This window comes from Platichthys flesus, chromosome 4 (assembly GCF_949316205.1).
Source record: "Platichthys flesus chromosome 4, fPlaFle2.1, whole genome shotgun sequence".
Classification (NCBI taxonomy): Eukaryota; Metazoa; Chordata; class Actinopteri; order Pleuronectiformes; family Pleuronectidae; genus Platichthys; species Platichthys flesus.
The window spans coordinates 20,017,004-20,033,665 of NC_084948.1; the positions used below are offsets into that span (position 1 = coordinate 20,017,004).

The window sequence follows — 16,662 nt, forward strand, 5'->3', positions numbered from 1 at the left end:
GGAAGGCGCTCAGAAATCAACACACAAACAAGACAAATCTTCTCTTGCATGTTATAAGCATCAGCTCATTAAGACAAGCTTTCTGCAGGTTCAAAGTTATGGTCACAGAAAGTGAGCAATTCGATGAGCCGGGGATATTCTGATACATAAACATGAGCTTCTGCTCCTTTCCACTGCTATAAATAGCAGCAGCAGGAGATATGTTCAACATGCAATATGTGTTTCCTCATGCAAACGTTTGATCAATGGAAGATAAATTGTTAAAATATATTTAAGAAGAGTTTTTCGCAGAGAATTTGCCAACTTTAGCAAAACAGCTCACAAAAAAAATGACTTATGTGTGATAGATGTTACGTGTTTCCTTGTGTGAGATACCGTATAGACTCAATCACACACACAGACTGACTTACCAATTTGTGTAAGTCTGCATTTTTGTGGCACGGCCACGGTGCCACTAATGTGGAAGACATTTCGTGCCAGCAGAGTCGCTACAGTCAACACGGTGTATTTCTCAGCAGGACCAGCAACAAAGGTGGTTCGTACTTTGTTAGCAGATAAAGCACTTGAACCAAAGAGTGAAGAACATATATCCTCCATTTTCCACACGAAAAAAAAATAACAAGTCCACCTCAGCTCAGTCCCAGTATGAAGCACATTCTGTAGCTCAAAGCGCTGAAAAAAAAAAACGCGTCGGGTTTTCCTCAGATCAGACTAGTCGGACTCTCCGTGAGACTGTGAGCTTCCACACTCCAAACAAAAAGCGAACCGTCCTCTGTGCTGTGCTCTGATCTGTGGCAGCACCTTCATCTGACAGTTTTCTCTCTCTCTAAAATCTCACATGTTTCCACCTTTCTCCTGGTCAGCTGTTCTGCACCCCCTCCTTCCGCTCTTCCCGTCCATCTCTCTCTGATGTTTGCAGGTCTCTCGGCTGTGTCTGTCTGTGCGGCCAACACGCTAACCTGACGCACAGATGTAGATTCAGCACCAAACATCTACAGCATTGTTTGTGGTGTAGCTTATGGAGTGATTAAGAAGAGCAGACTAAGAGAGTGTGGCAGATGTGGGCCTCTGCATCAGCTGGGGTCCCAGGATCAACCAGTGGGATGTGGGGATAAGAATGATGACATAACATTCATGATAATGCACTACCCAAAGTAACGTTTAATGGATTGGGTGTGTCCATGTGTGTGTGTGCTTCAGAAAGAGTCCCCATCAGCCCATCTGTTCATCTTGTACTAAAGGATTTTCTATTTCACACTAGGCTTTTCCAGGCAGGGTGAACTCCTCTTTACCCTTGTTCAACTTTCATGCCCTGAAATGTCCTCATCATGTGCTTATCAGGAAGCCCACATTCTTTAAGGGAAAAACAAAAGCATAAAAGGAAGACTACAGCGCTGTCCTAATTGAGGACTCCCCTCATTCAGAGACTGCATTTGAAGACCAATTGCATTATAACTAGGCTGTCCTATTTAAAAGGGCACTTCAAATAAGGCAGAGAGCTTGCTTCCTTCCATTCCTGAGCATCGAAGGATACAATGCATTGATCCTTCTCAGGTCAACCTGTCCCAGGATTCACTGCACACCAGAAACAAAGCTAATGAGCTATGCCGGTGGCTGGGTATAGCAGTAAGTGCAGCTGCTCAAAATGGCTAACGATGCAATGTTAAGGGCGGGAGAAGATGCTGACGCAAATCCTCCAGGGACCAGACCGTCTCACAGCTACGAGTTGAATGAGTCCAATTGGGACAAAGGATTTACTTTGATGGAAAACCCATAGGGGCTGGATGAACGGATGTCATTCAGACCATGGAGCAGTTTCTTCTCTTCTTTCCATCCTCATTTTAATTCCTGAAATATCAGTCCATTGTCGAATTGCTATCCCCCCTCACTAGACTCCATAGGCTGGGTTCAAGAAATCTTAGTGTCAGTTTAAGAAAACAAATTCCACAGGTCACATTGTCTGAACATCCACTTCAGGAAAAATGACACAGACAATTCTGCCAGACATAAATTTATTAACTTTTTCAATCTCTAGCACCTGAACCCACCGTCAAGGAAAACTGTAAATCAATGATGGTAGAACCCTACAACCTTTCTATCTTCTTAAATAAATTCTTGAATTTTGATTTTTGTCATTCATTCTCCACCCTGTCTGACTGTTCATCTCAGGACATTCATCAACTTGTTAAATTAAATTAGTCAGGTGCACAGCTCTGTGACTTCGGAATAAATGAGTGGGGAAATCAGGCTGCACCGTGGGGGGACGAATGTCGTCAGTATATCTGGTGACAGTCATAATCCTGAGCCTGGACAAAGTCAAAACCCAATCACCTGCTCAACCGCTGTGACACCGACAAAGAGACGACTGCAATGAACAAATTATATTTATTCATTTTTCACTGAGGCTTGGATCCTTTCCCAGCATGCATTAGGTGGGCAGCAGGTAAACAGCTTGGATCCATTGTGAGTCAGGACTAACACGGATAGACAGAACCTCACATTCATACCTGTGGGACAGCTCCGGTCTCTAATCTACCTGATGTGGGTTATCGAACAGAAACACAAAGGAAACCTGCATGAGAGCAGAGATAACCTGCAGACTTCACACGCACAATGGATGGAGCCCACAGCCCCGCCGCAACAACGCACACATGCAAAATATCTCCTGTCATCATCAAAACCTGTCAGGCTTAACAGCTGCTGGCAGATGGATTTATTACTGTGGCACGGAGACTGACTAACCGATTCAATGGACAACAGTGTTTATCAGTGTTTAAAATGCCTCCACTGTGATAAAGGTTTGATAAAGGATCATCAATCTGGCTCTAGAAAACTTCTGACGGACAAGAGTCAATATTTGCCACAAGAGGAGGATTGTAAGAAAAAAGTTAAAAAAAGTTATTCTATGGGGGATGTTTGGTTCATGTAAGAATTTTGAAGGTGAGCTGATCAGTCGCTTTTAGCAGTGGAGCTTCCCACTGGTAACTGAGAACCATAAATAACACACTGCCGAGCCATGAACCTTAAGTGCAGAGCTTGTATAGATATTTGCACTGAACTGAAAGTAGCAGCTTAGATGAGCAATATACCACTGAACTGAAGACAGTGTGAATCTCTGCTGAATATAGCGCAGTGCGACTTGTGATATGTTCACTTACAGCAGCACATACTAAAGAGCCGTCGAATGGTGACTCGTTCACTTACAGCACCGTTATCTTAGCTTAGCTTGGTTCAGGGGTGAAAACTGTCAGAACTATGAACCATAACTAGACATCTTTGAAGTGAATCTCACAACAAGCAAAGTGATTTGGGATTTCCACCTTTTTTTTTCCACCATTGGAATGTCCAATTTATGGCAATAACCTGATGACACTGACATTAGCAAAACAACAACAATCCCATGATCAGGAAAGTGTTGATTTTATCTTTGCTGGTATTTCATCACAGCTTCCACTCTTCACCGTCTACAGGAGTCTTCACTATTGGCACCAAAGGGGATTGAGTTCAAATAGAAACACCTTTTAGAGTAAACTAACTACACAAAAACATGCGGAAGAAGTCCAAATATATTTTGGTATACCGACTTATTAGCGACATAAAAGGTCGGAGAAACACTGGGAAATGATGAGTGAAAGGACGGAAAAAACACACTCTTATCTCACTAAGACTAATTAAGAGTGCTCAAGGCAGCACTCGAGTCACCAGTGCTCCAAATGGGTTCTCAGGTCCCCCAGGGATACAGAGTGTAGAGCAGCCCCGGAATAAAAATAAACACAACGACAACTGCAGCATTATAATGCATTCAGTGAAGATGCTACAAGGGGCTCCCCGAGTGTAGGAGTTCAGCTCCAACATCAAAGGGGGCAAGTGTAGCCAGAGCGTGTGCGTGTGCATGTGCATATGTGTGTGGGCTTGTGTGTACATTTCTGTATTGGTTGATGTCGACTGATCCTGCAATGTTCAAGCTTCTTCTTTCTTCCTCCAAGGCTGGATGGCTGTGAGTAGATTGAGATACAGTATCTTTGGCAACAGAACCAGACTGCCACGCAAACTGTCTGATCTCAGCAGCTTCACAGGAAATGTGAGAGGGAAGCCGTAAACTGCGCTTGCCAGCTCAACGCTTCATTTCAAGACAGGGAAGACTTCGTCAACGTCAATAAAGCTGCTTTCACACATGCAAAGAACTCTGGACGTTTTACGGACATTTTCAGGAGATGCTGTATGTGAGAAGACAAATGTCCAAGTTAGATACACAATTCATTTTTCAGAACTTTTCCTGCCACCTCCCAGGTAAAATATCCGCAAAACAATCTGAGGGAACCCATGTGAGAATACAGCAAGAAAATGACTGCAAAAATCACATTTTTGAAAATGCCATAGATGCAAAAATACAAATATCTCAGCATTAAAAAGACACAGCAAAGACGCCAGAGAAGATCTCGACTTAAAAAGGTGAGATTTGAAAGCATTATATGCTCTCACCATAAATACGTGATTTACAAAGCCTTATTCATCGTCAGGTCATACCTTCTGGATGCTGTACCCAGGCGCTACCCCTCACCTGAATGTTTCCCCTTGTTGTGAACCCCTCTGTATTCTATTGGGAAAACTCCATAAAATATGCAACCCACTATTTCTGAGCTTCTATAGCTTATTATCTGATAAGTGGGTGGACAGATATTAAATAAAATGCAAGAGTCGTGGATAATTTGCATAGGTGCAGGTAAACATTGTGCTAAATACACTTACACTCTACCCAGCAGCAGCTTTGCACCAACGGCAGCCTAAAGAATCACGAAAGGTTTTATAAGCTGATAAAATTCTCATGCTTGACGCAAGATCTAATGTGATTGTACCGGCAGCTGAGTCAACATGTGAGCACATACAGTAATTTGTCATCTGTGAAATTCTATGTAAATGCAAATGGTGGTGCCTCTGGAGCAAGTGGGCACAATGATAGATTAGACACCGATTTTTCTTCAGACACTCAAGAGGACAAGCAAGGTTAAGGATTTCATATATTTAAATTAGCAGATAAACAATACCTTAATTTGAGAAATCTGACAAACTAAAACGGGAAAAAATATTTTGATGAATATCGGGAACTCTGATCAGATATTCCACACGAGCTATTGACACTTGACAGTTTTCAATATTCCAAGCACATTTCGGTCAGTGTTGTGGTTTTAAACAAAGCCCTAAGGAGAGGAGATTGAAAATAATGTATAAGAAATAGTATAGAAAAAACAGCTGAGCGGATAAGTATGTGTTCTCTCCCCTGTTGTCTGTTCACTGATTCTCTGCCCTCGAGCAACAGTAAGGAGGAGGCAGAGACGGGGGGTTATGAGACAGAGAGAGCGTACTGAGATTCATCATCATCAATACAGGAGAGACAAATGTGGAAAAATGCATTTTAACATGGAAAAGCCATTCCCTCCATGTGGAGGAGATTAGCAGCCATGCATGCTCCTCCTCACCTCACTCTCTCCAACATTTCCCCTCTCTGTCTCTCTCAGTGAGGGCTCCTGGTGCCATGCAACCTGTCTGATGGCAAGTGTTGACAAAATGAATAAAGATGTATAGCTCCCTTGTCCAATGAGGCTTTCTGGGGCCCTCCTCTTTGCACCCAAACGCTCTCAGAGAAAGAAACACACACAAACCCGGGCGCTGCAGGGGGGAAGACTGACAGCTTGACACATCCTGCTTTTCAAGTGCCGGGGATGAGACGTGTTTTGTGACAGCGTGCGGCACAGAGCAAAGGGGGTCGCTGTAACAGCCCAGGGACAGCCAGGGCTTCAATTTTGCCATCAAAGCTCGACCCAAAGCTCTGTCACATTGTGTGGTGCTCAACATGTCCTGCCTGGGATCAAGAATCTCCCATTCCTGCTGATGCCAACGACAATCCAGTCCACCTCTGTTACTGAACGCTATTCGCTCCGTCAGTCTCTCGGGCATCTTCTCACCAAGCTGCTGCAGTGACAAAAGCCATAAACATCTCAGGGATGGTTAGGTTTCCCAGAACCCTGCAGAAGAGGCTGGGTTTTCAAGGATGTGTCAAAACAGCGTGTACCGTTATGATATAAGGACTGAGGGGCTGAGTCCTGTCAAATCAACCCATTAGGAGGCTCCTCTACCCCCTGGTGACCAGTACAAAGGGGATTTTCAGCACCAGGGCCAGTTTCTCGCTGCTACAGCCGCTCCTCATGTAACACTCTCATAGAAACTGAGAAAATGTGTCATCCAGATACAAATCCACATAAATGTTATGTAATTAATCCTGACGTTTTGTGCCCATTATTTCGATAAACAGAGATGATTGCTAATGCAGATTGACAACCCTCCATTAAGATTCGTTTCTGAAGTGTTTTCAGCAGCGTGGGTGATTCAATTTCCCCAACACATAAGTGCAAAGGGGAAATTACGCATGAGCTGGAGCCTTTTGTACAATGAAAGGCTCGTGTTGGCATCTACAGGAATGCGTGCACCACACAGAATAATGCTCTCCTGACGAGACATGCAGGAAGGAAAACCGAAATAACGAAACGAGCAGAAGCTTGAGGGTAACGATCACTTACCCTTCTCCAAACTGAGATTCCTGCAAACTTCAAGTTCTGCCATTTAGGACTGGAACTGTTGGTCTCACACGATCCATCCATGCGCTTTAGACATCACTGTTTTTCTAGCGGTTCAAATACCATCATACAAGCCCGAATAGTCCATTTCTCCATGATAATTGGACGTTCACACGAAGCGCACCATCGTCCTCAAGTGTCACTTTTCTTATGTCCAAAAAAAACTAACGCGGAGACGAGTTGCTCCTCGGCACCTGCCTCCCTGACAGTGAAGGCTGCGAGGTGGAATCAAAAAACCCACCAGGACCCCTTCACATCCACGGGCTCGGCGCGCCTCGTGTCCTCACACCAGACGCAACACATGTGGGGAAACCTTAAGCTGATTTCTCTCACGCTCGGTGGACCGAGGGAGAGTGGTTGTTAATGAGCGGGAGCTTAAGACCGGCGGAGGGAAATGAGCGAGGCTGGATGATAGCGCGCAGAGCAGCGGCTTAACCCGCAGAGTTGGCCATTTGGATATTTCAGCAGCTTTTACCCGAGAGTCTGGTGCAGCTGTTTGGCGACGGTTTGGATTCCCAAGCAAACTGAGCATGTGCCACATCTGTACGTGGGTCTGATTTTGGACTACTGTTCATCTAGAGTATATCCTGAGGTGGGGGAAAGGCACCATTGCGCAGGGATGCCTCCTTCTATGACCCACTTTACGCTCTCGGTCTCTCCCGCTCTCCGAGTGAGTGAATCCCTCAGTATTTATAGCCTGACAATTATTCCTAAGAGAAACAAGTGATATAATAATCTATAGTTATTTTTCTTATAAATTATGTTTTGTCCTAATTGAGTCACTCCCCTAATGAAAGTTTGGTTACACCGCCGCTCGCAGATTACGCATGATCATTGTTCCACATTAAAGTCATTTAATCTGCTGGAGACAATTATTGAGTGACCGAGCATGCACGCACGTACGCACACACACACACACACACACACACACACACACACACACACACACACACACACATACACAAACACTTGGAGGCAGAGGTCACCAAATCGATTAGTGCTGTCTGGAGAAGCAAAATTACATGTCTGAACACCAGAATAACTATCAGTGTTTGTGTGTGTGTGTGTGTGTGTGTGAGAGAGAGAGAGAAAGAGAGAGAGAGAGAGAGAGAGAGAGAGAGAGAGTGTGTGTGTGTGTGTGTGTGTGTGTATGTGTACCTGAAGCTTTCCAGTGAATAGTCACTTTGATTTAAGTCTAAATCTCTCTTCATCCACATCTGCCTGATCCCAGACACAGACCCTCACCCACCTTCAACCTTTCACACTGACATATGTACCTTGGCCAAATAAAAACCAGGAGTCATTCACAACAGACTGGAAACAACTGGAGGAAAAGAAAAAAAAAGGAAACAACTGGAGGAAAGGAAAGAGGCAGAGTGGAGCCAAGCCATGTGGAAAAATAATCAAGGAAAGAATTGAGGGGGCTTGTGTTTTCAAAATGGTTCTGAGTGACAAGAAAGGGCAAACTGTCGGAGACGTGAAGAAACGAACACAGGCAGAGATCAGCGATCACCCCCAGACAATTTGTTCTCTTCTTCTTTCCCCATTATCCTTTTGGGGAAATACTTCACGACAGCACGTGCATAACAATAGTAGGATATAGATTAGTATCAGAATATGTTATCTTGTTAGAAATGGATTAGAAGGGGCAGAAAAATCCTCTGTGAGCTCACTTTAATGGAACTTCTTTCAATGTATTTCCGCGACATGATAAATTGGCATTTCCTTTGAAAAGGGTGATCTAAGAGATTTTTCGTTATAAATGTGTGTTAAGTCGCTATTAATTGCCAAATGAGGTAATTGGTAATTAAGCTTATGACCTAGTTATGAAAGTATTGTGATATGTATATATTGTAGTGTTATATTATTGTCTTGTATTCAAATCATTTGCATAATGAGCTCAAACAGAAACTGTAACTGTAGGATCCGATCATAGCTCACCCACTGTTTTCACTTGCATGTTCATTCCCTCAACTATTTCTTACTGTCTTCTTTTTGGTTCCCTCACTACGAAAGGAATCAATAACCAATATCGTGTCTATACATCAGAGCTCATAAGATTCATTACAAACTTCCCTCCTGGACTCCCCACTGCAGCTATACAAATAATATAGCCTTCAATTTCTTTTCTTTTTCAGATCCGAAAACAATAACACACACCCAGCCCTCACTGCTTTACTCCAAAAACAAACCCTCCACAGCATTTGCACTCCTCCGGTCCCATCTTACCGACTAAATATGATCAGAGATCAGTTTGTTTTCATAAACAACAATCTGCAATGAGATCCCCAATCACATTAGAGCACATTAGACAACTTTAGTTACACAACTCAGACATTCATAATTTGATCCAATGATTTATAGGATCCTGCATTTGCTGTCACATCGTGCTCTTCTCTTTCATGTCTACGTGTTCTCATTTGTTGTTTTGTTGTGACGTCTCTTTCTATCTTTTACTTTCTTTGTGATGAGATTTAGTTTCCATATTCTGCAGTTACTGAACCAAGACCATGCATATTGTTATCCCCAAAAAATCTGCAGTATAACTGTTTTGAACTGAGTCATACCCAAAGCAGCATCTCTCTTTTACTGCTAAATAATTAAAGGTTCTGGAAAAACTGCTGCATTAAGTGGCTGTAAATATAAATAGAAAATATCTTTATAAGCTTTATTGAATTGAAGGTGACTGTAGGTGGAGATATGTGCTCTACTGAGAGCTATTCTAGTTTGCCTTTTCTTGACAGTGGATCATTTTTTAAATGCTCCAGAGAGTCGTGGACAGGAAGGAACAGCCACAGTGAGCTGTGAGATAAAGAGCTGCAGGCGACAGGATCCCCACCTCCAACTTCTCAGCGAGCTAACCAACTACTTTCTCTTTACTCTGCTGAATGCAGACTCATGCAGCATAAAGTCTGATTATTGTCATTATTGTCTGGCTCAACTGAAATCTTCACGATTGCCACGTGAATGGCATTAATTGACCATAGACTGTGGAAGACACAAACATTTGGCTTGAAAATGCATTTAGAGAAATGGGTGAAATCCCCATAAATGGAATAATATCGTTATTTCTAAGAATGGCCGAGGGGGAAACAGACACACACTTGTGTTTACTCTCTGCATCAATCGGGTCAATTCATCATCCACGGACGAGGGCTGAATCTGTCAAGCTGCTGCAGAGGTGGGATGTGGGATCACGCTGTACTTAGTCAGGTTGTTGCTTTAAGTGGTCTGTGTGCTGTAGGTGTGACAGCCACAGAGGCAGATAGCTCCATCAAAGATGTGTCAGTGTGCAGCCTCACCGCCTCTAAACCTATAAACCAAGATCCTCACGATGCTTTAATAAACTGCATCTGAATTCAGCTTTGAGGAGGAGGAAAAGGGAAAATGCACGATCTGCTGCGGTTTATTAAATAGTCAATTTGATATAACTCACAGGCATAAACTGGTATGTAGATGCATTATGTGTCAGGGTGATTCAGTTGATGCAAACATTAAGCACACACTGTTTTTTAACTTGTACATGTTTGGCTCCACTGTATCAGTACTAATGTGTATGAATAGAAATTGATGTCATGTGATGCAGCCTGAGGATAAAAAATGTCTTATATTTACACTTACTAAAGACACAGCATCCACCTTTAATGAATTTCTAGAGGGTTTTCACTCGTGTCACACAATGATTCATTTTTTACAATTTACATAATCACGTCATTGAACACTTTAGGTTGGGGTTCTGTTTGCCATCAGGAACATTAGTGGAGATGAGGCTCCCTCTACTGTTCATTCCCATGACATACAGTTATCTGTATGAGACCGTGCAGCATTATCTGCTGTCCTGTATACAGCATTATTCCAGTGTGTGTGCGTGTGTTTGTGTGTTGTGTGTGTGTGTGTCTGACCCTTACCATGGAAGATGCTGTTGTCTGTGAGGAAGTGCCGGCGGTATTGTGGCTCTCCTTTTTTGTTCACCACCCAGGCGCTCATGGTGAGAGGTGGATGGCAAACAGCTGGACCCAAGAAAGAGGAGAGAATTGTATAACGTTTACATAGCATACTTTATTGGTGCACACGTATATGCATATAAATAGTTGTCATAAATGACATGAAAAGGATTATAAGACAAAAGGTTGGGGTTTTTTTTCATAGACCATTTTCTGCCTTCATTTAATTAAACTTGTAATTATTAACTGTGTTAGTCCTGGAAAACAATTTCTCACCATTGACTTTCATTACATTAGAGGCAATATTTCAGGACTGATTAAAGATATATTTTTTTCATAAACAAAAAGGACACATATTGCTAGATAAATTATGCAAGACATATTTTAAGAGTTACTTCAAAATGTTAAAGTCAAGGGGGATTTTAAATAACCAACTTCACAGATCGTGACTTAAGTATCCCAAATGTACCAGACCTGCAATACAAGACCAACATTCAGCCTCTAATGAATTAAATGAATCAAAGTGTCTGGTCCCATCTATCCAGCCACTTCTCCTTGTCAACCTTTTTGTGCCCTTGGAATTTCTTCATCTCTTTCTCCACAACATGTGTTTCCCATTTATCTTCTCTGATTCTCCTCGCCATTATTCCCGGATTCCCAACTTTCCACCACTTCCTCCTGATCACTTTTCATTCCTGCCTCCCTGACAGCCAGTTTCCCCGTCTAGTGTTTCCCCACCTGTTGCTCATCGGTCTCAGTGTGATTTATTGTTTCCGACTACAAACACTTTCTCTCTCCATGTCTCTAACACACACACACACACACACACACACACACACACACACACACACACACACACACACACACACACAGAGGAGATGTATAGATCTGGACAGGCTCGGAGCATCTGGGACAGTTATTGGTGTCTGGTGCCTGCTAATGTGAGGAGAGGTGACCGTCTGGTCCAACCCGTTGAGCTCATGGGTCAAGTACCTTTGAGGTGAGAGCACCAACTCACTTTATAACACAGAAGCCTGTGATGTGTGTGGTGCCTATGACAGACCATGATCAGTTAACATGACACCAGTCTCATGATGAATCAGGGTTCATGCTACAGAACTCGAAAGGGTACTTAGAAGGGATTTTACTAGTGTTTTACAATGAAAACAATCTCAGATTCAGATTACATGAGGAATATTAGGTTTCCTTTGGGCTATGGTTATACAGCAGCTTTTTACCACAGCACTTTACATTGTACTTCATAAGTCTCTTTAACACACGTGCACTGATGGACCAACGGTGATGCCATGCAAGACGATTCCCTCCACATCAGGTTTGACTTGGGGTTCAGTATCTTGGCCAACGGCACTTCAACATGTAGACACAAGCAGCCAGGGATCAAACTACCAACCTAAAGAATGTTGGACATTCCGCTCTACCAACCGAGCCGCAGCCCTCCAAAAAACTGACCTCTTGTAAAAAAAAAAAAGACCCCACTGGGGGGTGCTGCACCTTATTACGACCCATAGTAACATTTTATTGCTGGGTGACCTCTAGCAGCCATGGTAATTATTACCTGGAGCAGAGGAGGAATTCAGGTGACGTATTATAAAGACCAACGACGTTCATGTGAGGCGGAGGATGAATGGGTAAAAAAAACACAATCTTTTTCCCAAGGTTATGGTAAGCATGAGGAAGAAGGTCCAGTATATTTGTTATAATTCTGCTCTATGTTCAACGATTCTGGTCCTTTCAGAGGGTGGGGGTGTTCAGGATGGAGGAACGACATGTTGACCGAGTTGTTGCATGAAGCTAACTTTCAAAAAAATAAAACATTTATGACTTTGAACCGCTAAGAGTGGATATTTCAGCTGAAGTACAACCTGCTGCTTTGGTTGAGAACAAAACACAACTTACTGTTTATCATAATTTCTGCTCTAAAGTAAAACATCTGTGTTGTGGAAGGGTCTAAACCTGTAAAACCACACATACACTCAATCTGAGGCTTTTCTTCACAGTCAATTTAACTCAGCTTCACCCGGTGCCCTTGAGGCCTCGGAGCTGCTCTGAACTCACTGTAGAGCACAGTCCCTTGTGGCTTACAGCTTAATTATAGAATGATGTTTTTCTAAATTACTGTTTGATTTCACAACAGAGTCCAAATTAGAGATGGGAGCCGAGCAGAGGGGGATGACTGGGGGTATTGTTAGGGCAGCTTCGGAACGTCAGGTTGTGATACAGCTAAATTACAGGAATCAACCATGAACACCAAAGTCAAGAAGTCACCAGAATGTGAGGGTGAGCCGAGATAGGCAGCGAAATAACCCTATCTTGGTATTGGTGCATCTCATTTTACTTTGTGGTTCATAATTTTGACATTGTCCCAAAGATAACTTCAGATTTTTATAAAAACTATTTGCACATTAGTGTTTTATCATAAATTTCAGCTAAAAACTACAAACCCATGTTATCAATTTGAATTAATGAATTTACATTATTCTTAAGAAAGTGCGTTACATTAGAAACTTGACACATCTTTCTCTGTCCATTAAAATCAAGCTACACTATAGACTGTATATAAAGATGGGACGACAGAAGTGAAGACAAATTATATTGCTCGCCCCTCGGTGGCTGGCTGCATTATGGGTCATAAACCCAACAGTCATTTTTGGGCAGTTTTTTATCACCTTGCTGCAATTGTTCAGTAAGATGGGTCTTTATTAGTTATTTGATTGTGTGAAAACGTCATGAAACTGATGATTACTCAAGCATGTGTCTCATGTACTTGTCAGTACATGAGAGATTTGTTTCTGTGTGTCTGCCATGTTCATGATGTGCAGGTTAGTAGCGCTACTCTAATTCTGACTGCGTGTAACACTAGTAGCCCTTTCATCTGCAGGGGTGGCCAAACCTCCGGGGACTGCCGTCTGTGCCTCCCTGTCAGACGGCTGGAAGAGAGCGCATCTTAAAAACAAATCTTGTCTCACCGCCAAACTGCCTGATGAGCCACTCTGTCTCAGGGCGACAGGAAGTAGGCCGAGGATGCCCCCAAGTTGTCGTAGATATTCAAATCACGCTCAAGTAAAAAAATGTGAAGCATGAGAATGCAGAGATTTAGTGTTTCCACTTTCCCTCTCTGTCCTGCATCTTGAAATGTGTGGTACAAACATTTTACATCTGATATAACAAAGAATACAACAGATCCAAGATGTCTGTGCAGTGCAGGGATATGTTTTAGAAGAAATAACGACTTCAGAAAGCTTTTCAGTCCTTTAAGTTAGCAGGACTACAGTATTTTCCGGGACTATAGGACAAATATAAGTATAATACGCCTCCAATTTAATGAATAACACTTTTATATTACATAATATTATAATATATGTTATTTTAAAATAAAGAACACTTATATATTATATGTATACGTCTTATCTTAACCTCCTTGCAAACTCTGATATCCTCATACAATAGAGTGCTGTCAATTACGATTTGACGATCAGGCATTATCTCTTGTTTACGACCTGAGTGATAACATCTGTGGCTTATCTAAAGGATTCAGTTCCGCTACAGATAAGTCACAGTTTTGCTCTAGTTAAAGGATTTCTGTTGTTTTCTATAATTTAAAGGGGATTGGGCTAATTGAGTAATAAAAACTAATGATATGTAGGTGCTTGTTCAGTGTTGTGTGGTATTGTGGAGGATTTGCTTGGAAGCTAATAGCAATAAAGTAAGATGAACAACTCTGGTTAAGTGTATGATAATTATGTTTCAGGAATTGTCTTTATAATGCAGGTATACAAGTGCCATTGAAAGTCTGTCCTTAAAATGAACCTGAAGAGAACAAATCCTGTTCTGTACATTATTACTGAAGCCTCACAGTCTCATTAAACCAAACATCCAAGACAAACTTTTAAAGCAGGCGTTATCACTGATAGAGATGATGAACAAACCTATGACCATAAAACAGCATTTATAATAAACTACAATGATCGTGTGCAGTGGCATAAAAGCATCTCTAACAAGGGCCTGCTCAGCACGCGCACACAAAGAGAGCAGCATCTGTCGCTCCATACTGACACATGCCAGAGAGCACTCTACTTGGACATAAATAATGAGACACACAATGGCTGCTCTATTTTATTTGATGTGACCAGCTGGGTGATTATCAGCCATTGGAATAATAAAGACATCTGCATAATGTGGCTCAGTGGATTTAGTTCCATCACAGTACAGTTACCATGACTGTAGGGATTTTCATGACGTGTTTATTTAGACTCTAAGACTTTATCGTACGATTATATAGATATTTCATGTTTGTGAGTGTGTGTGTGTTTATTGCTGTGTGTTTACCACAGACTGTAAATAAAGATAGACAACATTGACTGCTGCCCAAGAGTGATGCCAAAGCCTCTCAATCGCCGTGTGGTGGCTAAATGAAGCATAGGTCATACATTCAACCTCCTCCATGTTAATATATAGCACATGGGACCAACTAAAAGTAAAATACACATCATATCAATCTTTCTCAAAGATGAGAACTACCGAAAATGACAGAAACCATTATGATGTTACACAACTGGTCTTTAACAACTTCAAACCAAACTTACCAGAGAATTTAGCAAGTTTGGTTTGAAGTTGTTAAAGACCAGTTGTGTAACATCATAATTGACAGCTGACTCACAGTTCAAGTGTGTGTATCGGCGACAACTTGCCACCACGGCTCAATCCACTGTGCCAAAATATCCCAGTCATGTGCAAGACGGCATTACTGGGATACTTTGGCTTCATTTCTGTAGAGTGGGAGGACGTGGAGTAGAGTGCATTTTTCTATAGAAAATGCGGTGTATACATGTAACAACGATACCTTCCTTAAATCTGTTATTGCACTTGGATAGAAGTGCTTCAGAAAACTGTGGAGCAGGCTCATACACAACACATTGACTGTATGTTACTCTCTTCACTGGGAATCAATTGGGAAGGCTTGGGATCCTAATGGCACTCAGCCTTTAAAGCCCCTTGCTGTTCTAGAGAGTCAATGAGTAGCTTGTAATTGCCTGTTAAGCAGTTATCGGAGCAGAGAGTAAACAGTCTTGGTATGCAGATGGCTAGACAGATGGCTTCACGGTACCAAATGAGTGCTCCCTAACTCACTCAAAAACAAAAGTGTGGCCACATCCATTTTCAATACCACTTATCCTTTTGAGGGTTGCAGGGGGAGCTGGAGCCAATCACAGCCGACAATGGGCGAGAGGCTGTCTCAGCACTGTCAGCCTATCACAGGTCATGACAGGCTCTCGTTTTCACCCAAGGACAATTCAGAGTCTCCAATGAACCCAACAGTCTTGGGGCTATAGGAGGAAGCCGGAGAACACAAACATGGGGAGAACGGGCAGAGTCCACACAGACAAGCTGGGATTCGAACCCTCTTTCTGTGATGTAACAGGGATAACCACCCTGCCAACGTGCCGCCTAACATGGGAAATAAGATAAATACATTAATGGGGTCATGGTCATGTTAAATACTTGTAGTGTTTGGTGAATCTATACAGTTTGTATTCTTTCTAATAATAATAATAATGAAACTGGATTATCTGTTCATTGTTCGTTTGTTTACAAGTCTGAGGAGACGTTTTTTTTATATTTATTGCTTAATAATTAATTATGTTTTTCTCAAGGTTTAATATTAGCTGAGTGGAACATCATCAGCCATGAGGGCTGTATCTAAGAGTTTCATCATCAATCCATTTACTTCACATTTGAGAAGAGGGAACAAAACAGTGGTGTTTGAGCTTTTGACCTGATAAGGAAACAGAGGGAAGCTTGAGGCAGTGAGGTTACTGAGGGGTCAGCGTTGGGTTACACAGGCGCAGGATGGACAGTGACACTATCTGAGCATGTCGACAGTCAATTTATGGGGTTGTAAAAACAAAAAGTCGGTGAAACCAAAGGGGTCAGCGTCAATATGTAAGGCTGATATACTGTGATAATGATGTTTGAAAGTGAAACACAGTTTTACTGTGCAGAATAATAAAACTTCCTCAGTGTTGCACTCTTTAAACAATGGTCAAACATTTGCCAATTTTTCTATC

General features: G+C 42.2%; 1 protein-coding gene across 1 annotated transcript in view; it reads right to left on the reverse strand.

Moving 5' to 3' along the window:
• plch1 (phospholipase C, eta 1) overlaps positions 1-10,865 on the reverse strand; it is a 51,119-nt gene extending 40,254 nt beyond the window's left edge. Inside the window, exons 1-2 of the mRNA XM_062386310.1 lie at positions 10,853-10,865; positions 10,541-10,642 (exon numbers count right to left, since the gene is read on the reverse strand). Coding sequence (XP_062242294.1) covers positions 10,541-10,642; positions 10,853-10,865 — 115 coding nt within the window. The remainder of the gene's footprint in view (positions 1-10,540; positions 10,643-10,852) is intronic.
• Positions 10,866-16,662: the final 5,797 nt, after the last annotated feature.